Source organism: Sciurus carolinensis, chromosome 4 (genome assembly GCF_902686445.1).
Source record: "Sciurus carolinensis chromosome 4, mSciCar1.2, whole genome shotgun sequence".
Taxonomy (NCBI): Eukaryota; Metazoa; Chordata; class Mammalia; order Rodentia; family Sciuridae; genus Sciurus; species Sciurus carolinensis.
In genome coordinates this window covers 2,406,494-2,433,337 of record NC_062216.1, presented here as the reverse complement: position 1 = coordinate 2,433,337, position 26,844 = coordinate 2,406,494, and the positions used below count along the sequence as shown (strand labels likewise).

Sequence of the window (26,844 nt, the reverse complement as noted above, 5' to 3'; positions counted from 1 at the left end):
TTCATATATTTGTTAATTACCTATATATCTTCTTCTGTGAAGTGTCTGCCCAGTTCCTTAGCCCATTTATTGATTGGGTTCTTTGTATTTTTGGTGCAAAAGTTTTTAAGTTCTTTATAAATTTTTGAGATTAGTGCTCTATCTGAAGTGTGTATGGAAAAGATTTTCTCCCACTCTGTAGGCTCTCTTTTCACATTATTGATTGTTTCATTACTGAGAAAAAGCCTTTTAGTTTGAATTCATCCCATTTATTGATCCTTGTTTTCATTTCTTGCACTTTAGGAATCTCATTAAGGAAGTCTGGTCCTAATCAACATGATAAAGATTCGGGCCTACTTTTTCTTCTATTTGGTATGGGGTCTCTGGTGTATTCCTAGTCCTTGATCCATTTTGAGTTGAGTTCTGTGCAGGGTGAGAGATAGGGACTTAATTTCATTTTACTGCATATGGATTTCCAGTTTTCCCAGCACCATTTGTTGAAGAGGCTCTCTTTTCTCCATTGTTTGTTTTTGGCACCTTTGTCTAGTATGAGGTAATGCATTTATGTGGTTTTGTCTCTTTGTCCTCTATTCTGTACCATTGGTCTACAGGTCTATTTTGGTGCCAATACCATGCCATTTTTTTTTTTTTTTTTTTTTTTACTATTGTTCTGTAGTAGAGTTTAAGGTCTGGTATTGTGATACCGCCTGCCTCACTCTTTCTGCCCAGGATTGCTTTGACTATTCTGGGTCTCTTATTTTTCCAGATGAATTTTGTGATTGCTTTCTCTATTTCTAAGACTTATCAAATTATTAACACCTCACATGGATGGATCCTCTGCTGAAGTCAGAGTCCTCACGATCCGATCACTTCCTAAAAGACCTCACTGGGAACCAGGTCTTCAATTCACCAGCCTTTGGGGAACATTCCATACCTGAATCTTAACAGATATTAAGAGTAAGTAGACTAGATGGGCGTGGGGCTGCACACCTATAATCTCAGCAGTTTGGGAGGCTGAGTCAGGAGGATCATGAGATCAAAGCCAGCCTCAGCAAAAGTGAGGTGCTAAGTAACTCAGTGAGACCCTCTCTCTAAATAAACTACAAAATAGGGCTGGGGGTGTGGCTCAGTGGTCGAGATTCTTTTTCTATTCTTAGAAACATGTACAAGTTAAACCCACCCACAGGTGATTTCAGCAGTAAAAGAGGCCTTCCTGTTAGTGAGGTATCCGTACCTGCCCCTTTTGAATTTTGTTGTGGAGATACTGCCATGTTGGTGGAGAACCGCTGCCCTCTAAGTGCAGGAGAGCCCCATGGGTGTGGTGACCTCTGTGATCAGGTGGTGGCCGCCCCCGAAACCGTTCCTGCATTGTGCCTGGAATGTACATCAGGAACCATGGACCCTGTCAGCAGAGCAGCCTAGCCTTTGGGTCCTGCGTGGCTTCTGAGTCGTTGATGGTCCAACCTGCAATCAGCGTTGCTCCCCATCAGTAGGGAGTCTATGGCAGGAACTCCAGATCGCTGTGAGCATGAGACAGGGTCAGGACCAGCTTGCCCAAGTCTCACAGGACTGAGTGACCACAGGCCCCAGCTTCATTGTGCTCTCGGGACACCTCCATGTTCTGGGCTCTTGGTCCCCACCGCTCTGCAGTGAGGAAACACAGGTCACGCTGCTGGCATTTGGAGTGGGATGCCAGCCCCTGCAGAGGCCTGGGGAGGCAAGGTGGCCCGGGGATGCTGGGGGCTCACGGAACGTCGTCTTTAGCAGTGGACTTCCTGGGGGGGGAGATGCCTAGGTCTCCAGAGACACTTAGTGGGACAGGGTGGTGTCCACTCAGGCAAGCTCAGGCCCTGACAGCCTGGGCAAGCAGCAGGAGACCTTCCAACTGGCCTGGTGCTACACCACAAGCATCACCCCAAGTGGCTTTCGTTAAAGGAGCCAAAAAATACAAGTCTGTCTATAAAGACTCTGAGCCTGAAGGGCTTGGGTTCTCTTCATGATTCTTCAGACAAGAACACCTCAAGATTTGTGTTCTTTGATATTAAATTAACTTTAAAGGGAAGTTTAGTTTTCTGGAGGATGATATATGCATTGAAAGAGGAAGCAGCATGCATTTGTAGTGCAAAAGCCCTGTGCCTGTCTTCTGCCTCTCAGCCTCAAACGGTGTCAGGCCACATGGAAGGGGAAATGAAGAGGAGCTTCAGAATCATAAAGAACACTAAAGGAGGGGCTGGGGAGATAGCTCAGTCGGTAGAGTGCTTGCCTTGCAAGCACAAGGCCCTGGGTTCGATCCCCAGCACCCCCCAAAAAACAAAACAAAACAAAAAAAACACTAAAGGAAGGTATCGCTCTACCATTTTAATTATTATTTATGCCCCAGTATGAAAACCGCTGCAGCCCTCTGCAGTGCTGGGGTTCACTGCCCGGCATGACTGTGGTTAGGGAGGAGGAGCAGGGGACCTAAGTGACCAGTGCATCTGCCCCTGGGGCGTCTCTCAGCACACATGGCAGGTGCCACTTTCTGGCTAGCTGTGGACGAGGACGGCTCTAACTGATGGCTGTTGAGAAGGGAAGCTGCCTAGCTGACAGCCGAGCCTACAGTGTGGACACAGACCCCAGCCCAGCTTGGCCAGTCTCCTCAGTGGACACCTTTAGCAAAATATCAGAGCCGGGATGTTGGCGTTAACACGACCCAGAGATCTCGCTCAGATCCCTGTTTTACTTGTTTGTGTATGTGTGTATTTCTAACCAAACCAGTCACCTCTTTAAATTCCTCTTCCCACCACAGTCACGTTGCAGGGGATTCCTAGATGGGCTCCTCATCTTTCCTGTGACAATCACACCCACGGCCCACACTCTCACCCCTTCCCTGACCCTGACAGCCGCTGTCTGTACTCTAGCTCTCACAGGTCACCGCCAGGGTGCTGTGCAGCTGGGGTCACCCGTGGAGTGGCCTGTGGTGACTGCCTCTCCCAGATGTGAGCCGCGATCGCTGCTTCCTTTTGCACTGCTGGTGTTCCGTGGCAGGCTCCACAGACAGTTAACAGTGACCTGCTGAGGGACATCCGGGTCGGGCCCCATTCTCTGCTATTGTGATAAAGCTGCTATGAACCTTTGTGTGACCATGAGCTTTTATTTCTCTTGGAAAAATACCCAGGTGTGTAATTGCTGGATGGCATGTTAGCTGCATGTTCAGTTTCGTAAGATGTTGCCAAAGTGCTTCCCAGGGTGGCTCTGCCACCTCACGCTCTCACCCGTGTCGGGTGACCCAGTTCCGCACACCTGCACCGGCATTTGGCATTGTCACTGTTTTTCTGCTCTGATGGGATTCTAGTGATACTCCTTGTGGTTCCGATTTTCGTTTTCCTGGTGGCTGGGATGCTGCACATCCTGCTGTCTGCTTCTTTTCCGTCTGAATGTCCACCTTGGCACAGCCCCTCTGTGTCTTTCTCCAGGGTCTAGCTGCAGCTTTGGAGTGTTGACTCTGAGGACTTTGTGTATCTGAGATAAATGGTTCCTTGTCTGTGTTGATGAGGTCCCACTGATGGGCTGTGTGGGTCGGAGCCCAGCAGCTCTCCCGGTGCATCTTCCTAAAAGTTCTGCAGCTTTCCATTTGTCCTTGAAGGTGGTCCCCACTGCAGTCGGTTTTTGTGTGAGGCACGTGGCATAGGTTGGGCGTTGTGTTCTGCCTTAGTGTCCTGCATGTCCGATGGCTCAGCACCATTTTGGAGAGGACCGTCCTTCCAGTGAATAGGTTTTGTGCCTTTGTCAAAAGCCAGAGGGTGTGTGAGTGTGGGTCATTCCTGAGTCCTTGTCCCACTGCTGTGTCTAGCCCTCTGCCAGAACCACACCTCACTGAGCCCACGGCCACTGGTGAGTGAGGCTGGCACAGCGATGCTGCTCTCTGTTTTTCTTTGTCCAGTGTCTCAGCTGCTGCATGGCCTGTGCCATCCACTGAGCTTGTCCCTGACCTGGTGCATGCATCTCAAACCCATGCTACAACTGCTGGGACTGCTTCCTGGAGCGCGGGCACGTGCTCACCACGGTGTCCCCAGCCCTTGAGCACCTGCTTTCCGGTGTCCGCTGGGACAGAGCTCTGTTTCTCTCCTGAGCTCGCTCGATCGCGGCTTGCATGAGTCGGGTTTCTGACGTGAGGCAGCCTTGTGTGAATGTGGTGGGTTTCCTCTGTGGCGCAGTGTGTTCCCACGTTGTTGGATTCAGGTTTCTGGGTTTTATGGACAATGTTTGCATCTACATTCATTAAAGACATTGACCCGTAGTTCTCTGTGTCACCTTTGGTTTTGGTATCAGGTTAATACTGGCCTTATTACCGAATGATGGATCATTTCCTCTTCTGTTTTCTGGAAGAATTTGTGAATATTTGGTGTTGATTTTTCTATAAAAGTTTGATGCAATTCCCAGTGGGAACATCTCGGCCTGCAGATTTAATTTGGGGGGAACGCTTTAGTCATACGTCAGATATTGTAATGGTTACAAGGCTTTTGGGACTCTTTGATCTCGGTTCAGTCTGGACACTTTGTAGCTTTGGAAGTCTGTCCATTTTTGATGACTTGTTGACGCTGTGAGCTTGAACGATCATAGCAAGCCCTTGTTCTCCTGGCGGCCACTGGCTCTGCAGTGAACCCCACTCTGCAGCAGACGCTGTGGTCCGCGTCTCCCCGTGCGCCCTCTCTGCCCTTGACTCCAGGGAGGGCATCTGTGCCGACTGTCGGAGGGGAGGTCTGTCCGCCCTTCCCCCTGTTGCTCTCCTGTAACTCACTGATTTCGCTGCCGCCCTCCTCCGGGCGCTGGGCGGGCTTTGCTCTCTGGCTCCTGGACCCTCCGGGGGACGTTGAGCAGATGTTCCTCCCGCCTCGTGGTGTCCTCTGCCTTAGGAGTTGCTCCGGGCCGTCCAGTGGCACTCCACAGTTTGTCCTGTTTCCTTTTCCCTCAGTTCTGGGACTTTCCTTATCTGCCTGGAGACTTCCACTTCCAGTCCTGGTTATTTCGAACCGTGTGTTTGATTTTCATGGCTTAGAGGTGTTCTTGTTGCCTTTTGCTGAAGGATTTTGTCGATTCCGCTGTGGTCCAGAATGCATGCCCTTGCTTCTGTCCTTCAAAGGGGCAGGCGGGTCGCCCTCTGGTCCTGGCTGGGATCCACCCCCGCAGAGCAGAGAGCCCGTGAGCTGTGGGCCGTGGGGAGTGAGCCAGGGCTCTCCTTGGGGTGCTGCGGGGAGTGAGCCAGGTCTCCTTGGGGCGCTGCACCCCGTGGCCAATGCCAGCCCTCTCTGGTTTCTGCCTGGCTTCTAAAGGGAGGCACCCAGGCCTCGGGGTGTGGGGTCTGTGTTCCTCTGGGCTCTGTTGGTCTTCGCTGCACGTGTGACACTGTGGCTGGGCCCCTGCAGACCTGGGACAGTGGGGTCTCCCTGGTGGGGGTCCCTTGCTCAGGCAGTGCCCGCACCGTGGGGCCCCTTGGCCTGGGAAGCTGTTCCTGCTGGGCAGCGAGCCTGCTGTTCGCACGGACTCCACCTGCCCAGGCCTTCCCTGGCACCTCAGCCACTGAGTTCAGGGTGGTACCTGGTCTGCCTCTGCCCGGGCCCTGCTGCTCGCTGTCTGTTTGGTTTTCTGGACTTTGTTCCCCTGGGTTTCTCTCCCGCTTTCCTAGGGGTAATCCAGTGTTCTCCTCTTCTTTTTCTTTTTTAAAAACTGCTGGATTTATTGATGGTGACTTCAAAACTATTTTCTTTGAGTGTCCAAGCAGTGGCTGTGGTCATTAACCCACATGACCTAGGGTACTGATAGGTGTTCCCAAAATCTCTGTCACTTGTTCCCTCAAACTCAGTGACAAAAACAGAACCAGAAACAAACACCTGAAATGTCTATCAGGAACTCAGAAGTTCACAGCAGTTTCACTGGACCAACTCCAGGAGTTTTAGTCACCTTTTCACTGCTGTGACCAAACGATCTGACCAGAACAGCTTTAGGGAAGTGAATCTTATTTAAGGACTCACGATTTCTGAGGTCTCAGTCCATAGAGAGCAGGCTCCATTCCTCGGGGCTCCAGGTGAGGCAGGACAGCATGGTGGAAGAGCGTGGCAGAGGGAAAGAGCTCACATGATGATCAGGAAGCAGAGAGGGAGAGAGAGAGAGAGAGACACTCCTCTGACCAGATACAAATACAGACCCCAAAGCCACGCCCCAATGCCCACCTCCTCCGGCCACACCCACTGCTTCAGTTACCGCCCAGTTAATCCCTATCAGGGGATTAATTCCCTGCTCTGGTCAGACCCTCACAGCCCAGTCTTTCTCCTGTGAACCTTCCTGCACTGTCTCACACATGAGGTTTTGGGGGACACCTCACACCCAAACCATAACACCATGAGTCAGCAGGGTGGCAGGCCCCAAAGGCTCTAGGGGAACTGGGGACTCTGTGCCTTCTGTGTCAGCTTCAGCGTCTGGCAGTCCTGGGATCACAGCAGCACAGCCCTGTGGTCACTTGGCCTTTGGGCCTCCCATCTGCATCTCCGTCTCCCCTTCCCTGTGGACTCTTGGGATGGCATTTGAGGCCCACCTGGATAACCCTTAAGATTAAGGTCCTTATTTGGTGACCCTGGCCTTAATCACATTAGCAGACCCCTTGGCACCTGAAGTAGCCCTCACAGGGCCAGGGGCTGGGTGGACCTGGGTGAGGCCCGGACGCCGACTCCCACCACCTCCGAGCTGAACCTCACTGGCGCAGGTCCCCTTCCTGCCTGGCTCTTCACGGTTCTGGCTCAGTGCCGGAAGTTGCTGTGGCACTTGCTTCTGTTGCTGAGGGATGCAGGAGCTGAGGGTGGGAAGCAGTGTCGCGTGTGGCTCCTGCTCCCCCCTGCGCTCCCCCCTGCGCTCCCCACTGCGCTCTCCACTGCCGCCAGGCCAGGCTTCCTTCTCCACCCTCCCCTGCCGAGGGCTTTCTGAGATCAGGAGGGTAGTCTGCTGCTTCCCTCATCTGCGGGGACAGACTCTATCTGGTGTCCCTGGTCTGGGAGGATGGGCTCTGCGGGGACAGACTATCTGGTGTCCCTGGTCCGGGAGGATGGGCTCGGTGAGCACAGCGCTTGTTGGGGGCTTCACTTCTGCCTGGAGGCCCTCACGGCTGCCCCTGGCATGGTTTGTTCTTCCTGGAGCTGTCGAGATGTTTTCTCCTGTAGTCTCCAACGTCACATGTCCTGCATGTCCACATGGTCCTTGGGCCTCTGTGCTTGTTCTGTCCCCTTCAGAAGGTCTCCCAACCCCTGCCTGGACCCTAGGAGCCCGGCCGGCCCCAGGGGCGTGGCTTGGCTTGCTTGCTTCTCTTCCTGTGACCCGCTTCTGTCCACTGTCCAGGGCAGGGGAGTGGTAGCGACCTCCTCCTCCATCCAGGGCAGAGGACTGGTAGTGACCTCCCTCCCTGCTCCTTCACCCTGCATCGGGCCCTTCCAGCAACGTTGATTTTGATTTCTGTCATCACATATTTTAATTTCCATAATTCCTTTTTAAAGGTGACTTTTCTTTCTTCGGTGAGATTTCCTTTTTTTCTTTTCCATTTGTCTGGAGAGGACTTGGTGATGGTCACTGGAGTGTTTTGAAGACCGCCGCGATAAGTCCTGGTCTCCTGACTCCATCCTCGGACTCACTTGCTTTGCTGCTAGCATCTCCTTCCTCATTTGAGTTTGGCGCTCCTCTTGTTTTGAAGCGTGTGTCCTGGTGCCTTTTCCATCGTGCTAGAACATGCTGAGCACTGTTTAAACCCGCCACCTGGACAGGCTCATCTAGTTGCGGCTCGGCTCTGGGCTCGGGGCTTCTGTGCTGAGGTCCAGGGAGTCCACTGCCCGAGGGTTCACGGTGCTCTTGTGCTGAGCAATGTGGAAAGTCCCCAGGCTGAGTGTAGACGATCAGTGGAGTGCGAGAGGTCCGTGGCCGTGGAGAGGAGCGGGAGCGCCCCGCACTGCTCCCCAGTCCTGCTCCTGTGCCTGCCTCCTGGGATGGGGAGGGAGCATCAGCCTGACCAGCAGAGTGTCTCCCTGACTTTCTTCACAGTGGAGAGGGGGTCCCCAGGGGGCCTCAGGTCCCCAGGACAGGCGATGTTTCTCCTGCTTGATTTTGGTCAGTCTGTGTCCCTGGGCAGCAGGTGCATGGGGAGGGGCTTCTGCTGCCTGGTCAGGTATGGGAAGCATGGGGGCCAGTGGCCTTCTGTTTTGGAAAGCCCAGAAGTCAACGCATCCTGCTATTCTTCTGGTTCTGGCTCTCCCACCACTTGCCTTCTTCCTGGCCACGTGCAGAGTGGCTTCCGGTGGCCTCTTGTGCGGTTTCCAGAGCTTAAGTGTTAGTGAAAGAGCCTTGGCGTCCGGAGGATGAGGGGTCCACCTACCTTCCTCGTCGGGGCTGCCTCAGCAGAGCTGAGGAATGACTTCCGTTTGGGCCTCTCTTCTGTTTTCCACGTTGAGCTGTTAGGTTAACAGATTTGGACCACATATGGTTTATACAGCTCCATGTATGAGCACTGGATGATTCTGATACTGGTTAGTGGATTTACAGTAGGGTCAGCGCACGGTTGGTGACTCACATCCTTCCTGCACACCTGGCGAGGGCCAATCCCTGCTCTGCACACAGTCTGCCATCTGCGGGTGAGATGGCGCTTGAGTCAGGGCACTGAGACCGAAGCTGGCCTGATGTCGCGGCCATGCTGGTGGCAGCCAGAGTGACTTGGCGTGTGTGAGTCACCCAGCTTCGACCTCCTGTGTGATAAGGTCAGGGCAGGTGGCCACTGAGGCACACAGTTCAGTACTGTGAGCGGGAGTCACAAAACACACGAACCCGGAGCTGCATACGCTGCAGCGCAGCCCAGGCTTCTGTCTCAGGGGTGGCAGGTGCCTCTCCACTGCCCAGTTAAAATGAGTGTATTAAAGGTCAGGTGACAACTTTCATTTTGAGTATCTGGCCAGTAGAAAGCAGATGCAATTTCCTGCAAGTGACATATTGCATCAGTTTTATGTCTGGACAGTTTGGTGACATGCTCAGATTTTTTTCCTTGAGGTTTTAGGAATTTTTTTTCTTTTGTAAACTACCACACAATAAAACAGTACCATTGTGTGTAAAGATTGATAAATATTACTACCAGCACTGACTCGTAACGCCACCCAAATGGGGATATAGAGTAGTTGTGTACCCCAGAAAACTGCGGTCTGCCTCCGCAGTCACCCCCTCCCACACCAGGCCCGGCTTCCAGTCCATCTCCATCACTACAGCTTTGACTTCTTGGTAACGTCACACCAATGGAAGTAGCCACCTGTCACTGTTGAGACTGCTCGTGGGGATGCGCAGTGATAGACAGGCTGGAAAGGCAGCAGGTGGTTTCATGTGAAGGTGAATATGCATTAATCATATGAACCAGCCATCTCATCCCTCGGTATTTACCCTAGAGAAATAAAATTTCAGGTAAAGTTTAACACTAAGTATTTCAGCCTCAGTATTTATACAGAACTTAAGAACAACATCAGTCCCTTCAGCAGGGAGATGGGCGAACACATGTGGTATTGGAAGAAGGAATTCTGCTTGGCTCTGCCAAGAACAGCCATCAGGATAGCCACCAACCAGCGGCATCTTTGAGGGGTGTGTGGAGTGAGAGAAAGTGATCTGGTCCAGCCACGACTCTCTAGCCAGTGCACTCCCAGCGGACGAGGACAGCGCTGTTGAGCCTTCTCGCAAGGGCAGCGGGAGGGCCTGTTGAGAATGGAGACTGCTGTCCTGCACGCCTCAGGGTCGCTGCAGCCTGAAGTGCCGCCTCGCTTTCAGGAACCCTGGCCCAGGCCACACGCCGTCTGCCAGCAAGAGCCCTGGCGGTGAGAAGGAGCAGAGTCCTGCGTGCATCAGGGCTCACGTCTACACTGGGTATCCTCGTAACTGCCACTGACTCAGCACTGACACAGCAAAGCAGCCGGCGCCACCTTCTCTGCCATCCACGGGAAGGATTGGCGGTTTGGACGTGAGGATTCCTCCTCGATAGTTGATGTCGTTCTCTTGTTTCACAGATGAGGAAACAAGAAGTAATGAACTCAGGTCAGAGGGTGAGTTAATGACAGAGCTACAACAGAACCCAAATACCGGGTCCTCAGTACGCTGCCTGCACTGAGACCCAGGCCAGATTATTATCGCATAGTTAATGAATGTGGAGTGCGGTGACTTATGTTCCGTGTAATCATTCATCAGTCGTACGCGTGTTACATTCTATGCCGAGGGTGGGGACAGAAAGTCCCAGACAGATTCCCAGACACAGCCGGCAGGAGCGAGTCTGGACAGAGGCTGTGCTGCAGTGGATGCCCATGTGAGGCCACCTGGACTGCAGTGTGCAGGGTCCACAGTGACCTCCAAGAGGAGGCCTCCTGCCCCTGGGAAGATGAGACCTGCCCCGCGAGGACCCTCCTGGTCCTTGAAGGCGCTCAGCTGTCCAGCAGGACCGAGCACTGCGTCAGGACTCCAGGGTGCCCAGCCGCAGGCTCAAGGGTGCAGAGAGTGATGGAGCATGGTGGAGAGTCTGGGGCTGCCGGGCCCCTGGCGGTGCTGCAGGGAAGCCCCTCTCCTCCCCCAGCAAGGCATCGACTTCTCCAACGCACGGACCAAATTACTCAGGGTTCCACTGGGATACTATTTTTTAAGTGTAGATCAAAACATCCTGTTTTATGGTGTCAATTTTGGAGAAAATGGAGCTGTTAGGAAAAAAATTCTAAATTATGTGTTATGATATATGTTAAAGTATTGTATCAAACTAGCATCTGTTGTGTTTTTTAGTTACAAGTTATTGTAAAACTCCTGTTTCAAACAGATAAGCAGCTGCAAGGTAGCGGCATTATTCACTTCTTTGTTTTAAACAAGTCGTCTGCGGTTGCTAGCAAATTAAACGAATTCTAGAAACCTCAAAGAGGAAATAAAAGGACAAATTTGGTTTTAAATGATTATAAAATAATTTTAAATTAAAATATACATTATAAAATATTTTAATTTTGTATATTTTTAAAACACTAGCTTTCAACTAATAAATTTAAAGAGTAGTTATAATGTATGATACAAATATTTCCATGTATATAGCAGTCAAATAAATAGGAGGCTTCAAATAAATTGTAAAAGGGATAATATGCATGAACTTTGTGGGTAGCAGGGCAATGCACTAGCTCATTCAATTTCATGTTAATTCACAGAATAAGATGGAGCTGAAGTAAGTGCAGAGCTGCTGCTCGCAGTTCAGACGCAGCACTCGGAGGAATACCTCCAGCGGTCAGCGAGGCCGCGCAGGGCTCCCCAGTGGCTGGGAACCTTCTCCGTGAGAACTAAGTGTTAGCAGCTTAAAATTAAATCAAATGTCCAGGAGGAAGAGCCACAGGGCTGGTTACAGGAAGACGTCACTGCGGCCAGCAGGACGAGACCTAGAGGTGGAATTGAAGGGAAGGAGAGGGCTCGGGGGTCTTGAAGGGGCAGGTCGGCCCTCCAGGCTCACTTCCCAGCTGACGGCCAGGGCACCAGCAGGTCAGGTGACTCGCAGACCCAGGCGTCCACGTCTGGTTCCGTTAAACACTTCCTCACGCACTTCTGAAGGAAGTCACCTGCACAGAGCAAGGACGACAGGCTGGAGAGGGGCCTGAGAAAACAGAGAGGGCTTGGGCACCAGGAGATGGGGATGGGACAGGTGCTCACGGAAGCCAGGAAAACGGTGTGGTTCTGAGCAACTCCGAGAACCCAGAGGCTGCAAGTAGACACTCACAGAACCAGGGGATTCTTCCTCGGCCTTCTCCTGCACGTGTGTGGGAAGATAGAGCGTGGTCGTCGGGTTGACCTCAAGCTGGTGTCCGAGAGAGGGGGCAGAGACCTGTGGGTGCGGGTGAGGCAGTGGCCGGGAGCATCAGCAGGTGTCCTGGCTGGGTAGCGGTGCAGTGAGCCCAGCAGCCCAGGGCCCAGTTTGAGAGTGGGCTTCCCTGGGCGTAAGCAACTTGAGGCATGGCATGCGGTCAGAGGCCAGGGTTCGCGCCCAAGTTCTTTATTGTGAAGGAAAGCAAGGAGCCAGCTTGGGCCACTGCCTTCAGGGTATGAAGTGGGATGGGTGCGAGGTCAGGGGGTTGAAGAGTCAAGGACTTCCGTCATTTTGGAAGAAGTGTTCCTGGGAGACTCGGCCTCCCGTGGGGAAGGATGACTGAAAGCCGGTGGACCGTGAAGGAGCAGAGGGTGGTGGAGAGCCTCAGGCTGCCGCACCGACTGGAACCACAGACCTCGGGGCCAGCGGGTCTGACGGCACCATGGGGAGGGCAGTGGGAAGGTCGAGGCAGGTGCTGACCAGCTCCTGGCAGAGGAGGGGAAAGCCAGCCCTCTCCCTTACATGGATTTGGAACCAAAGAGACCAAGCATCAGAGTCACTGAAACGGTGAACAGGTTTAGCAGGGCTTTTGAATGGCCATGGTGCTGGGGAGATGAGACCCCGGGTACTGACCCGACTGTTCAGGGAGGTCCGCTTGTACATGTCGAAACCCGTGCACGGTGTCGTGACCTGAGGTACGTGCTGGACACCACTGGCCTGAAGCAGCTCGGATCATCCCACGGACCAGGTGGCCTTGTGGCCTCTGACTGCCAGAGGACACCCCAGGCTCTTTGAAGGAGGACACTGTCCCCAGCCACACAAGGACTGACGCAAAGCCTGGCAGCCAGAAATCACGGCATCATCCAGAAACTGTTCCAGTGACCCCTCTGAAAACAGATGATGGGGAAAAGAACCAGATTCTGAGTAAAACAGGAAGTTCAATAATGTGCGATGACTATTACGTTTGAAAAATAAGTAAAATAACCAAGAATTTCTGCAAGATCCTTGAATCTATAACATCAGTCAAACAAATTCAAAAATTGAAAAATAAAGCCCTAGGAAAAAGAACAGGACAACACCAAAAGCAGTAGAAGACAGGAAGTAGTTAAAATCAGAGCCGAAATCATGAAATTGGAACAAGAGAAACAATTGAAAATATTGACCAAACGAAAGGTTGGTTCTTTGAAAAGGTAAACAAAATAGACAACCTTTTAGCCACACTAACAAAGGGAAGGAGAGAAAACTCAAATTACTAAAATTCGTGTTGAAAAAGGAAATCACGACAGACACCATTGAAATACATGACATCATGAGAAGCTACTTTGAAAATCTATATTCCAACAAAATAGAAAATATTGAAGATATGGACAAATTTCTAGAGATATGTGATCCTCCCAAACTGAATCAGGAAGACGTACACAATCTAAACAGATCAATATTAAGCAATGAAATAGAAGAAGCCATCAAAAGCCTACCAACCAAGAAAAGCCCAGGACCAGATGGATTCTCAGCCAAGTTCTACAAGACCTTCAAAGAAGAACTCATTCCAATACTTCTCAAAGTATTCCAGGAAATAGAAAAGGAGGGTACCCTACCGAACTCATTCTATGAAGCTAATATCACCCTCATACCCAAACCAGGAAAAGGCACATCAAGGAAAGAAAATTTTAGACTGATATCTCTGATGGATATAGATGCAAAAATCCTTAACAAAATCCTGGCAAATCACATGCAAAAACATATTAAGAAGATAGTGCACCACGATCAAGTGGAATTCATCCCAGGGATGCAAGGTTGGTTCAACATCTGGAAATCAATAAATTTAATTCATCACATCAATAGTCTTAAGGTTAAGAATCATTTGATTATTTCAATTGATGTAAAGAAAGGGTTGGACAAAATACAACACCCCTTCATGCTCAAAACACTAGAAAAAATAGGGACATTGTAAAGGCTATTTATGCTAAGCCCACAGCCAACATCATTCTTAATGGAGAAAAACTGAAAGCATTTCCTTTAAAAACTGGAACAAGATGGGGATGCCCTCTTTCACCATTTCTATTCAACATCATCCTTGAAATACTAGCCAGAGCAATTAGAAAGACTAAAGAAATTAAAGGGATACAAATAGGAAAAGAGGAACTCAAGTTGTCACTATTTGCTGATGACATGATTCTCTATTTAGAGGATCCAAAAAACTCCACCAGAAAACTTCTAGACATGATAAATGAATTCAGCAAAATAGCAGGATATAAAATCAGCATGCATAAATCTAAAGCATTTTTATACATAAGCAATGAAACATCTGGAAGAGAAATGAGGAAAACCACTCTGTTCACAATAGTCTCAAAAAAATATAATACTTGGGAATCAATCTAACAAAAGAGGTGAAAGATCTCTATAATGAAAACTACAGAACATTAAAGAAAGAAGTTGAAGAAAACCTTAGAAGATGGAAAGATCTCCCATGTTCTTGTATAGGCAGAATATTATCAAAATGGCCATACTTCCAAAGGTGCTATACAGATTTAATACAATTCCAATTAAAATCCCAATGCCATTTCTCATAGAAATAGAGAAAGCAATCATGAAATTCATCTGGAAGAACAAAAGAATAGTCAAAGCAATCCTGGGCAGGAAGAGTGATGCAGGAGGTATCACAATACCAGACCTTATACTTTACTATAGAGCAATAGTAACAAAACCGGCATGGTACTGGCACCAGAATAGACAGGTAGATCAATGGTACAGGATAGAGGACATGGAGACATACCTACAAAAGTACAGTTATCTCATACTAGACAAAGGTACCAAAAACTTACAATGGAGAAAAGATAGCCTCTTCAACAAATGGTGCTGGCAAAACTGGAAATCCATATGCACTAAAATGAAATTAAACCCCTATCTCTCACCCTGCACAGAACTCAACTCAAAATGGATCACGTATCTAGGAATTAGACCTGAGACCCTTCACCAAATAGAAGAAAAAGTAGGCCTGAATCTCCATCACATTGACTTATGACCAGACTTCCTTAACAAGACCCCCATAGTACAAGAAATAAAAGTAAGAATCAATAAATGGAATGAATTCAAACTAAAAAGCTTTTTATCAGCAAAGGAAAGAATCAATAATGTGAAAAGAGAGCCTACAGAGTGGGAGAAAATATTTTCCATACACACCTCAGACAGAGCCCTAATCTCCAAAATTTATAAAGAACTTAAAAGCTTTACACCAAAAATCAAAGAATCTAATCAATAAATGGGATAAGGAATGGGCAGACACTTCACAGAAGAAGATATACAGGTGATCAGCAAATATATGAAAAAGTGCTCATCATCCCTAGTAATTAGAGAAATGCAAATTAAAACACCCTAAGATTTCATCTAACTCTGATTAGAACCGCTATTATCAAGAACACAAGCAATAATAGGTGTTGGCATGGATGTGGGGAAAAAGACACACTCATACATTGCTGGTGGAGTTGCAAATTGGTGCAGCCACTCTGGGAAAGCAGTATGGAGTTTCCTCAGAAAACTTGGAATGAACCCACCATTTGACCCAGCTATCACACTCCTCGATTTATACCCAAAGGACTTAAAATCAGTATAGTATGGTGATGCAGCCACATCAATGTTCATAGCAGCTCAATTCACAATAGCTAGATTGTGGAACCAACTTAGATGCCCTTCAACTGATGAATGGATAAAGGAACTGTGGTATATATACGCAATGGAATGTTACTCAGCCACAAAAAAGAATAAAATTATGACATTTGCTGGTAAATGAATGAAGTTGGAAAATATCGTGCTATGTGACCTAAGCCAAGTTCAAAACACCAAAGGCCAAATGTTTTCTCTGATAAGTGGATGATGATATATAATGAGGGTGGGTGATGGAGGGAAGAGAAGAATGAAGTAACTTTGGATTGAGGAAAATGGGGTGGGAGGGGGTGGGGGATGGAAAGATAGTAGAATGAAACAGGCAGTATTACCCTATGTACATGTATGATTACATGAATGGTGTGAATCTACACTGTATATGACCATAGAAATGAAAAGTTGTACCCCATTTGTGTACAATGAATCAAAATGCAGTCTTTAAAAATTAAAGAAAATGAAAAATATTGAAATAAAAACTCAACATACATGGTTTGAAATAGAATATAGATTAGGAGAAAATATTTGAACCAAGACACAAAGAGAAATGGAAGGAGAGTCTATGCAGAAAAGGTCCCTGAGTTCTGGAGGAAAAAGAGAGAAGGGGGTAAAAGTCACAGGTGAGGAGGTGGCCTCAGAACCTCCAGTCCTGCCCCCAGAATCCACACAGCAGTCAGCTTCCTGGGAGCAGAACTCGGTCTAGCTCACTCTAATGGTGCTGATGAAGAACAGCAGAGAAGCTCCGTAAACTGCATAGATGAGGAACGTTGTTTTCAAAAGACCAAGCGAGGCTGAGAGGAGCTTCTCCAAGTGGAGGGAGGAAGTAGAGGCCAAGGCATGGACACCTGGGAGTGCTGAGAAAGGGAGGACACTGGAGGTTGAGGGTAACAGAAGTGCCACCCACCAATCCGCGAGGCAAGCGGTGGTCACTGTGTGAACCAGAGGCGAAGCATACGTGTCATTGCTGCAGGGACAAACAGGAGCCTGCAGAGAACGCTCCCTGTGGGGACGGACACAGAGGAGGAGTCGCACCCTGTGTCGCCGCAGGACTGGACGGGGCGGACCTGTTTTGCTGGGTGACAGCACGCGGGCAGCCACAAGGGCAGGGCGAGACCATGGCCTTGGCGATGACGTGCTCTCACAACCCGTCATGGAAACGGGCCAGGCTGCAAGCAGAAGGTGCCGTCCTGAGTGGGTGTTCTCCCACAGCCCCACGGGGACGCAGCCGTCGTGGCGTGTAGAGCAGCCTGGATGCAAACCTGATGGGCAGACCACTCAGCTGCCGTCTCTACGGAACGCAGTCCACTCCGCTGCTGGTGGGACCCAGTGACATGCACTGTATTCCAAATGGCCATGCTCCTTTTAAACAATATTACAAGTTTAAAGCGTGGCAGAGAATTTCTCTCACCAAAGTATAAATAGCCAGAATAATTTTGGAATTGTTATTAGAAAATGCTAAAATGTTTCAAAATAGAGTGATAAATAAGCCATTCTTGAAATTAGATACTGTTTAGAACTGAATGATATTGAAAATACTACTGGTAAAAGATTTTCTTAAATGAAAGTCATTATTGTATACATAAGAAAATAGATGTACATCAATGATTTAAGCTACCGATCCATGCAGTTAAGGAAACAAGAGCACACTACAGCCTAGTGGTGTTAAAAAGAGCGAGTAATTAACATAAAACTTAGTCAATGAGATAAAGTAGAGAAACTCAATAAGATAAATTTGATTCCTTTCCAACTGATAAAATTGATAAACCTGATTTAAAAAGTCACATTTAATGTAGTAATTACAAACATGCAGAAACTAAAAAAAACGAAAACAAAAAATAAAACACAGAAACATGATTGCTACAAAGCAAATTAAATACTTTTTGGTTTAAATTTAAAAATATGTCTGTGCTGAAAAATCACAAAAATGGTAGTGAAAGAGATCCAAGATGTACTGAATGGGGAGTGAGCCGGGACGGAGGGCGGAGGGCGGCCCCAGGTGAAAGCCCAGACCTGCTCAGTCAGGGATTTCAGAAAGACTAGGTCAGAGGGAATCAAGGACTTGAGTCTAACAGGTGAAACTATGAGAGCTTTAGAGACAGACATACAAGACTTGTGGGGAATCTCGGTTTAGGCAAATTGTTCTCAACTTTGACACCAAAACCACAATCCATAGAAGGTAAAATTGGTGCCATGAGCCTTGTCAAAATCTAAAATTTTCCCTATTAAAGGGCATAGGAACTTGGAGCTGAGCTACAGACCCTGAGAAGATATTTGCAACCTGTGTGTCTGAGAAAAGACAAGTGTCTGCGCTGCGCTCTGCAACAGAGCTCTGGGTGCTGGAGGGAGGGAGGGAGGGGAGGAAAGCAGTCCGATCACAAAGAGGCCACAGACAGGCACAGACCTTCCATGGAAGAGGGCGCGCGTGTCGAGTGAGCACACGCACGGATCCTCAGTGTGCTAGAAATCCGCTCAGTGCAGATTCTAGCACCACCTGCACTCAGGGCGGCTAGAAGACACGCCACTGAAGCTCTGAATTCTGTGGAAGACACAGGACCTGTGTCGCCCCACCTCGCTGATGGCAATGCAGAACTGTACATCCAGTCCGCAGAACAAGGTCGGCGCTTTATTTACAAACTAAACGTGTGATCACGTGGCCCAGCAATCACATTCCTGGGTGCTTATCTCAGAGAAATGAAGGTGCATGTTCTAGAAAAATCTGCACATGGACATTCAAAGCAGATTTGCACATCATGTGGTAAACTGCCACCAGCCCAGTGAGCAGAGGAGTGGCTGAGCTGGTTGTGTCCACTCCGTGAGGTCCTACCCATCGCTGCAAAGAAGTGAGCCATCTGACAAGCCAACACTTGGACTGAGCTCCGGGTAATTAAGATAACCGAATGGAGTCGATCCCAAAGGTTAAACACGAGGATTTCACTTACATAATCTGTTTAAGTGAAACTGACAGAGATACAGAGCACGATGCTGGGGTGAGGGACAGAGGTGCTAGGGGCGGGTGGTAGGAGGAAGTCAACGTGGCACCTCTGGAGGGAATTCTGCCTTGCTGGAGCTGAATTTCCCCAGTCTACAAGAAAGATGTAAGTTCACGGAGCTGCACACACACACACACACACACACACACACACACACACACGGGAAACAGGAGCTGTGAACCGAACAGCCACACTGCTTCAGAGTCAATAACCTGGTTGTGATATTACATTATGGTTTTGCCAGATGTTAGAACTGGGGGAAGCTAAGGGGAAGCCTGTTTCTGACTGCTTCATAGGTACTCACAACTGCCTGGAAAACGGCTTGAGAAGCACAGCCTGATCATCAACCCCAGTCTCCCCTCTCATACACACACAGTGTGAATTCCACAATCGTCAACCCCAGTCTTCCCTCTCATACACACACAGTGTGAATTCCACAGTCCTCAACCCCAGTCTCCCCTCTCATACACACAGTGTGAATTCCACAGTCCTCAACCCCAGTCTCCCCTCTCATACACACAGTGTGAATTCCATAGTCCTCAACCCCAGTCTCCCCTCTCATACACACAGTGTGAATTCCACAGTCTTCAACCCCAGTCTCCCCTCTCATACACACAGTGTGAATTCCTCAGTCCTCAACCCCAGTCTCCACTCTCATACACACAGTGTGAATTCCACAGTCCTCAACCCCAGTCTCCACTCTCATACACACAGTGTGAATTCCTCAGTCCTCAACCCCAGTCTCCCCTCTCATACACACAGTGTGAATTCCTCAGTCCTCAACCCCAGTCTCCACTCTCACACACAGTGTGAATTCTACAGTCCTCAACCCCAGTCTCCCCTCTCATACACACAGTGTGAATTCCACAGTCCTCAATCTCAGTCTCCACTCTCATACACACACAGTGTGAATTCCTCAGTCCTCAACCCCAGTCTCCCTTCTCATACACACAGTGTGAATTCCTCAGTCCTCAACCCCAGTCTCCCCTCTCATACACACACAGTGTAAATTCCTCAGTCCTCAACCCCAGTCTCCCCTCTCATACACACAGTGTGAATTCCACAGTCCTCAACCCCAGTCTCCCCTCTCATACACACAGTGTGAATTCCTCAGTCCTCAACCCCAGTCTCCCCTCTCATACACACACAGTGTAAATTCCTCAGTCCTCAACCCCAGTCTCCCCTCTCATACACACAGTGTGAATTCCTCAGTCCTCAACCCAGGTCTCCACTCTCATACACACAGTGTGAATTCCACAGTCCTCAATCCCAGTCTCCACTCTCATACACACAGTGTAAATTGCACAGTCCTCAACCCCAGTCTCCCCTCTCATACACACAGTGTGAATTCCACAGTCCTCAATCCCAGTCTCCACTCTCATACACACACAGTGTGAATTCCACAGTCCTCAACCCCAGTCTCCCCTCTCATACACACAGTGTGAATTCCACAGTCCTCAATCTCAGTCTCCACTCTCATACACACACAGTGTGAATTCCTCAGTCCTCAACCCCAGTCTCCCCTCTCATACACACAGTGTGAATTCCTCAGTCCTCAACCCCAGTCTCCCCTCTCATACACACAGTGTGAATTCCACAGTCCTCAACCCCAGTCTCCACTCTCATACACACAGTGTGAATTCCTCAGTCCTCAACCCCAGTCTCCACTCTCATACACACACAGTGTGAATTCCACAGTCCTCAATCTCAGTCTCCACTCTCATACACACAGTGTGAATTCCTCAGTCCTCAACCCCAGTCTCCCCTCTCATACACACAGTGTGAATTCCTCAGTCCTCAACCCCAGTCTCCCCTCTCATACACACAGTGTGAATTCCACAGTCCTCAATCCCAGTCTCCACTCTCATACACACACAGTGTGAATTCCATAGTCCTCAACCCCAGTCTCCACTCTCATACACACAGTGTGAATTCCACAGTCCTCAATCTCAGTCTCCACTCTCATACACACAGTGTGAATTCCTCAGTCCTCAACCCCAGTCTCCCCTCTCATACACACAGTGTGAATTCCACAGTCCTCAACCCCAGTCTCCCCTCTCATACACACAGTGTGAATTCCACAGTCCTCAATCTCAGTCTCCACTCTCATACACACACAGTGTGAATTCCTCAGTCCTCAACCCCAGTCTCCCCTCTCATACACACAGTGTGAATTCCACAGTCCTCAATCTCAGTCTCCCCTCTCATACACACAGTGTGAATTCCACAGTCCTCAACCCCAGTCTCCCCTCTCATACACACAGTGTGAATTCCTCAGTCCTCAACCCCAGTCTCCCCTCTCATACACACAGTGTGAATTCCTCAGTCCTCAACCCCAGTCTCCACTCTCATACACACAGTGTGAATTCTACAGTCCTCAACCCCAGTCTCCCCTCTCATACACACACAGTGTAAATTCCTCAGTCCTCAACCCCAGTCTCCACTCTCATACACACACAGTGTGAATTCCACAGTCCTCAATCCCAGTCTCCACTCTCATACACACAGTGTGAATTCCTCAGTCCTCAACCCCAGTCTCCACTCTCATACACACACAGTGTGAATTCCTCAGTCCTCAACCCCAGTCTCCACTCTCATACACACACAGTGTGAATTCCTCAGTCCTCAACCCCAGTCTCCACTCTCATACACACACAGTGTGAATTCCACAGAGAAACTGCAGTGAAGTACAGCTCCAAACAAGAGCACGAATGTTTCACGAAGCGGGTGTCGAGCAAAACGCCATACAGAGCGTGACCTCATTCATAGAAAGCGATAAGAACAGAGGAAACCAGGTGGCATTAGCAGGATAGGACGAGGGGGCAGATGGAGGAGGCCTCTGGGTGCTGGGGATTCTCTGCTGATCTGTGTGGTGGTTCACTTTGCCAAGAGCCACGGAGCAAGGCTTTTATGATCCATGCACATTTTCGTTTGTTACACTTCAATAAAATGTGTGCATGAAGAGGAAAACAAATCTCTCTTCAAATCAGACAAGGAAAAAACAACTCATCCATGCAGAAAGAGCAATCTTGCCAACAAAAACACCTCTTCAAAAAACCGTGCTTGCTCGCGGACTGCATGTCAGTCACTGGGACACCTGCTCTCGGGCTTGTGGTAACGCCACACGCATTACTTCTCAGTAATGACTGCTGTTCATCTTGCTCTCAAGAACCAGGTATTCTGTGCCGCCAACGAGAACGCTGGGTTGATAGACGGATGATATGATTGATGGGCTAAATCATGTGTTCATATTCCCCAAACGACTTTGCCAGAAGCAAAGCTTCCTATTTGATTAGGGACATTTGTTTTGGTTGAATTGATTTCTTTCTTGCACTTTTTCTGGTTAGACAGGCTTCTCTGTCAGCACATTGGGTTCAGTCAGTGGATTTAGTGTTTCTCTTCACTGGCTGACCGCAGCCCTCTGTGGCTGCTTTGCTGATGTACACTGGATTTCACGTTGAAGCTGCCATGCGGCCTGAGCTGACGTTCACGTGCAAAGGGAAGCTTGGCAGTGCTGCCGAGTCCGCTTCTGCTGAGCACACTCCTCTGTGCAATGTTTTCTTAACATGTGACTACCCATGATGAGTTGTAAAAGGGATTTTATAAAGGTACATGATGATTCTAGTCTAGGCAATCCAGTCATTGTGAATGAACCTGCACGTGTCCCACCGCGGGGGTCTTTTGTCATAGCCAGTGGTCCCATTCTCCCTGAGATTGTCCCAGGTTTAGCTGTCTAACCCTGCCTCTGGGGTAAGCCCTCAGCTGCAGGTGAATGAGATGATCTGTCCGACTACGTTGATTTTTAACATAAAAGATCTATATCTGCAGTGATGGAGTAATAACTGTGAGATATCAGTGACTTCGATGCTTCAGAATTGTGTAACTCGTGAGTGGTCATAGATTCTTCAAGGGAGGGTCTTGCTGTCTATTTCTCTCTGGTTCAGTTGCATAAGCAGCAAGACCCTCCTTCAAGGTGAAAGTCCTGTGGACTTTGGTAAAGTTGCCTTTGACGAAGGTTTTGACTTCCCTTTGTGTGCAGGCTCACGGGATCCAGTGTTCCTGACCTCATCGTGAGCATGAGCAACCAGATGTGGCTACACCTGCAGTCTGATGACAGCATCGGCTCACCGGGATTCAAAGCTGTTTACCAAGGTAGGACTGAAACACCCTCGGCTCTCAAACCTGGGATGCAGCCGAGGTCAGAGGCCATCCGCTGTGTTAGAGAGGAACTAACGCAGAAGGGCATTTAGAGTCGGGGCCGCGTATCTGCAACTTCTCTTGGTCCTGATTATCGTCCCTGTCTGGAAGGAGAATTTTAAATTTCAAAAGTTTGACTTTCCGAGACATGAAGCATTATTATGTTAAAACAAAACATCAGACTAAGTATAGAACAGACCTGGCCCGCGTCCACCTGGGGTCTCCCGGCAGCAGCACCTTGAGTGCCGTCTTCAAAGCCTTTCTTCTTATTGTGGAAAATTTCAAAATGAAAACACAGGTAAAAAGAACAGTAAAACGATCCTGATATGATTTATAGTTTTAAATATTTGTGAGCCACCCCAATTATTTGAAATGAAAGTTCTGTCCTTTTCATTACCGATGGCTATTTTAAGTAATCTGCATGTTGTAGAAAACTGGTAGCTAAGCAGAGGGTTTACTGCCGGTGAATGCAAGTGACTTTCTTGTGGAGGACTGGGACGGATTATCGCCCTGGGACGGTGACTACCTTCGAATGGAGTCGTGTATTCACTTCCGTATTTCTGTCTATACACATATGTTCTTTGGATTTGCCTTTGAAGCATTCTTTACAGTATCTTATTAGATCCTTCGTTAATTATTGAGCTTCTTGAGACATTTGTCATGGTAGAAGTGCATGTACGCATGAGTAAAAGTAGTGTGGTTAATCTGGAGGATCACAATTTTATTTTATTCATTTTTTTCTTTGTGAATTTGTTGACAGTAAGCTCCTGTTTTCCAAGTGTACGCTGTAAGAGTAGTTTCAAGAGACAAAAAAAGGTAGTGAGAATTTGTCACGTATGAGGCAAATGAGGCAGGTGATGAAAATCACCTCAAATCCCCAAAGGATTTGTGTCAGGAGTTGGCCAGCATGAGCTCATGATGGTGCACTCTCCCCAGGTAAGGCTGTGCAAATGCCCTGTGGTGCAGAGAGGCCCCTACCTGAGCTCCCATGTAGGGTGTGGAGTCAATCCCTCCTGCTGGAGGCCTTGGTGCGTACAGCACATTCGCATCCTACTCCAGCATTAGGACTAGAACGCAGAGCCGCTGGCTGGCTGCTTCCTGACATGCGGGAGTTGAGACCTGACCTGTTGAACTTCCGTGACCACAGAAGAGAGCACAGTTGAGGCTGACCTTCAGCGCTGACCCGCACTTGCTCCTGCCTGAGGTGAATCTGGAAGCACAGTGGGCTCCCGCGCCTCCAGACGGACGGTCGCAGGAGTCACTCCCTCACCGCCAGGACACACGCGCCAAGGGCCCAGGGGTCTGAGGACAGAGACGCTCCTCTTGTCCAGGTCACGGGTCACTGACTACTAGGGCTGCAAGTATTTTCAATTAAAGTTAGAAGTATTCTTCCACGTGCCACGTGTCCACTTGCTGACCAGGACATGTTGGGTGTGATCACTCTGATCAGTGCTCTGTGAACAGTGTCACTAGTCCAGTAATCGCCAGCTGGAGATGCACAGACACGGGTGACCACCGGGCCTCGGGGCTGCCATCGGTGGTACCTGTGTTGTCTTTCCACAGAACAATGCTCTAAAGGGAAAGCAATAAGCAAGCAAGGGGGACAGCGTAAGTTCAGGGGCTTAAAACCCTGGGAGGCACGTCAGAAGACACGGTAGCAATCAGTGTTTCCAGAGGGCCACGTTCAGCTAAGGCCTGGGGATCAAGAGCACGTCACTCGCTGCGGCGACCCTGCAGCACCTAAGTCATTGCATAAAGGCCGCTCGCTGTTCATGAGTTGTTACCAGAAAGTGCGCGTGTTCGCCTACCACTGATTTCTCCCTGCTCTGGGTTGCGCGGGGTGTTAGGGGCACGGGCCCAGGCCAGGCCACCCTGACTCCACCCTCACCCTCAGCCAGGCACCTCGGGCCAGTTCCCCAAACTTTATGTGTCTGATCTCACTTTTCTAAAGGAGGCGCTGGAGCCTGGTGGGGATGACACCGGCTTCACAGCGCGACTGTGACAAGGAGGGCTTCTACAGGGACCGCCCACGGCGCACAGAGCAAGGCTCCACCCGGGCTGCTCCCGTTGGCCTTGGCGTGCTTCTTAGCTGGGAGACCCCTCCACACACAAGATGCGTGCTCTCTGAACCGCTGTGCTCACAGCAAGCGCAGGTCCCCGCGGAGTGGGCGGGGCCGCCCCTGCCCTGCAGGTCCCGTCCTGGGCCCGTCACTCCAGCAGGGAAGCCCGTCCACAGCGTGCTGTGGGTCCCAGCGTCCCCAGGCAGGGCAGCTCTGGACCTGGCACGCGTCTACACTGCCTGAGACAAGTCAGTGCACCTGCTTAAAACCGGGGCTGGGCGACTCCAGGGGCCCTCGGGGAGTGGCAGGTGTTCACTCGCTGCTCCAGAGCGGCCCTGCTAACACCCCTTACCCACCCACCCTACCTCCCGGAGCGGAGATCAGCTGAGGTTCACGGGGGTACAGGCATCCAGGGGCCCCAGACCTCTGAGTCACGCTTCCTGCCTGAGCGGCATGTGGTCCATTCTCATAGGACAGCCTACAAGCTCCTGGACGCTCAGGACACACACAAAGGCGAGGTGACCTCCAGGGAAGAGGGTGGGTGCCCCCACCCCAGAGGGCCCACTGCCCCAGACTGAAGGCGTGGGAATGGCTGGGTTTCTTCAGTCACTGCTGGCTGCTCACCAGAGACCCAGGGAGGGGACCAACTGAGACATCTTCAGAGAGAGCCCACCTGAAAGCAGCCGGGTTGAGGAGCAGAAGAGCCTGAGCAAGAGGAAGGTCTGGGAGCCTGTGGGACCAGGTGTTGGAGCAGCCGGGACTCAGGGACTGGACCCAGAGCCCGTCCAGGTGTCACGTGGGGTCCAGTGTTGGAGCAGCCGGGACTCGGGGACTGGACCCAGAGCCCGTCCAGGTGTCACGTGGGGTCCAGTGTTGGAGCAGCCGGGACTCGGGGACTGGACCCAGAGCCCGTCCAGGTGTCACGTGGGGTCCAGTGTTGGGGCAGCCGGGACTCGGGGACTGGACCCAGAGCCCGTCCAGGTGTCACGTGGGGTCCAGTGTTGGGGCAGCCGGGACTCGGGGACTGGACCCAGAGCCGGTCCAGGTGTCACGTGGGGTCCAGTATTGGGGCAGCCGGGACTCGGGGACTGGACCCAGAGCCGGTCCAGGTGTCACGTGGGGTCCAGTGTTGGGGCAGCCGGGACTCGGGGACTGGACCCAGAGCCGGTCCAGGTGTCACATGGGGTCCAGTGTTGGAGCAGCTGGGACTCAGGGACTGGACCCAGAGCCGGTCCAGGTGTCACGTGGGGTCCAGTGTTGGAGCAGCTGGGACTCAGTGACTGGACCCAGAGCTGGTCCAGGTGTCACGTGGGGTTCCAGTTTAGAGTGAGCATCACATGGGATCCCAGTTTAGAGTGAGCAGTACTCGGGTACTGGACCCAGAACTGGTGCACGTAATCTAAATACCATGGGTCTCCACGTAAACTAGCTGTCTTCCTCAACTCTGTGACCACGTGTCCCTTGTGAATGCATATGGTTGATAAAATACATACACTTGGTGCAGCTTATCTTGCATCATGGTGAATACTACGTGATAATTCCCCTAAGAAAATTAAGGGGAAAATATGCAAAGCTACAAGGACAAGGGATGTTTCCAAGATAATCATGACAGCTATCTGAAAATGTGGTGGCTCAAAGTGAGCTTTTTTGTTTTAAAATCTTGTTGCAAATAAACATATTTACTTCAAAATCATCTATTAAGAACCAAAAAAAAATTCAGAATAAATTTCAGTAGAGCTAATATAAATTTCAGTTTAGCCGTATGCAGCAATGTTATCCATCTATTAAACTCCATATCATCATATATATGCATGTATATTTGTTGAACTCTATATGATTCATATATATGCATTCTACATGTGTGTTTTATGTACATAAAATCATTTATTCATGAATCGTATTCAGTATGAATTTAGAATCTATGCGTATAACAAGTCTTAGAACAATATAGAAGAGTATGGAAAATTAATACAAACCTAGAGCAATTTTTTGCTTCATGTTCAAATATCCGCTCATAAATTTCACAACTAGTTGCTAAGAATCAAAAAAATCTCACAAGTGAACTTTTATGTCACAATGTCAGAATTCGCTAGACCACCAT

The 26,844-nt window shown here is 49.5% G+C and overlaps 1 protein-coding gene across 1 annotated transcript in view; it reads left to right on the top strand.

Moving 5' to 3' along the window:
- Nucleotides 1-26,844, top strand: part of Csmd1 (CUB and Sushi multiple domains 1) — a 1,673,782-nt gene that overhangs the window by 1,286,525 nt on the left and 360,413 nt on the right. The window contains exon 12 of the mRNA XM_047550875.1: nucleotides 22,526-22,638. Within this exon, the coding sequence (XP_047406831.1) occupies nucleotides 22,526-22,638 (113 nt within the window). The remainder of the gene's footprint in view (nucleotides 1-22,525; nucleotides 22,639-26,844) is intronic.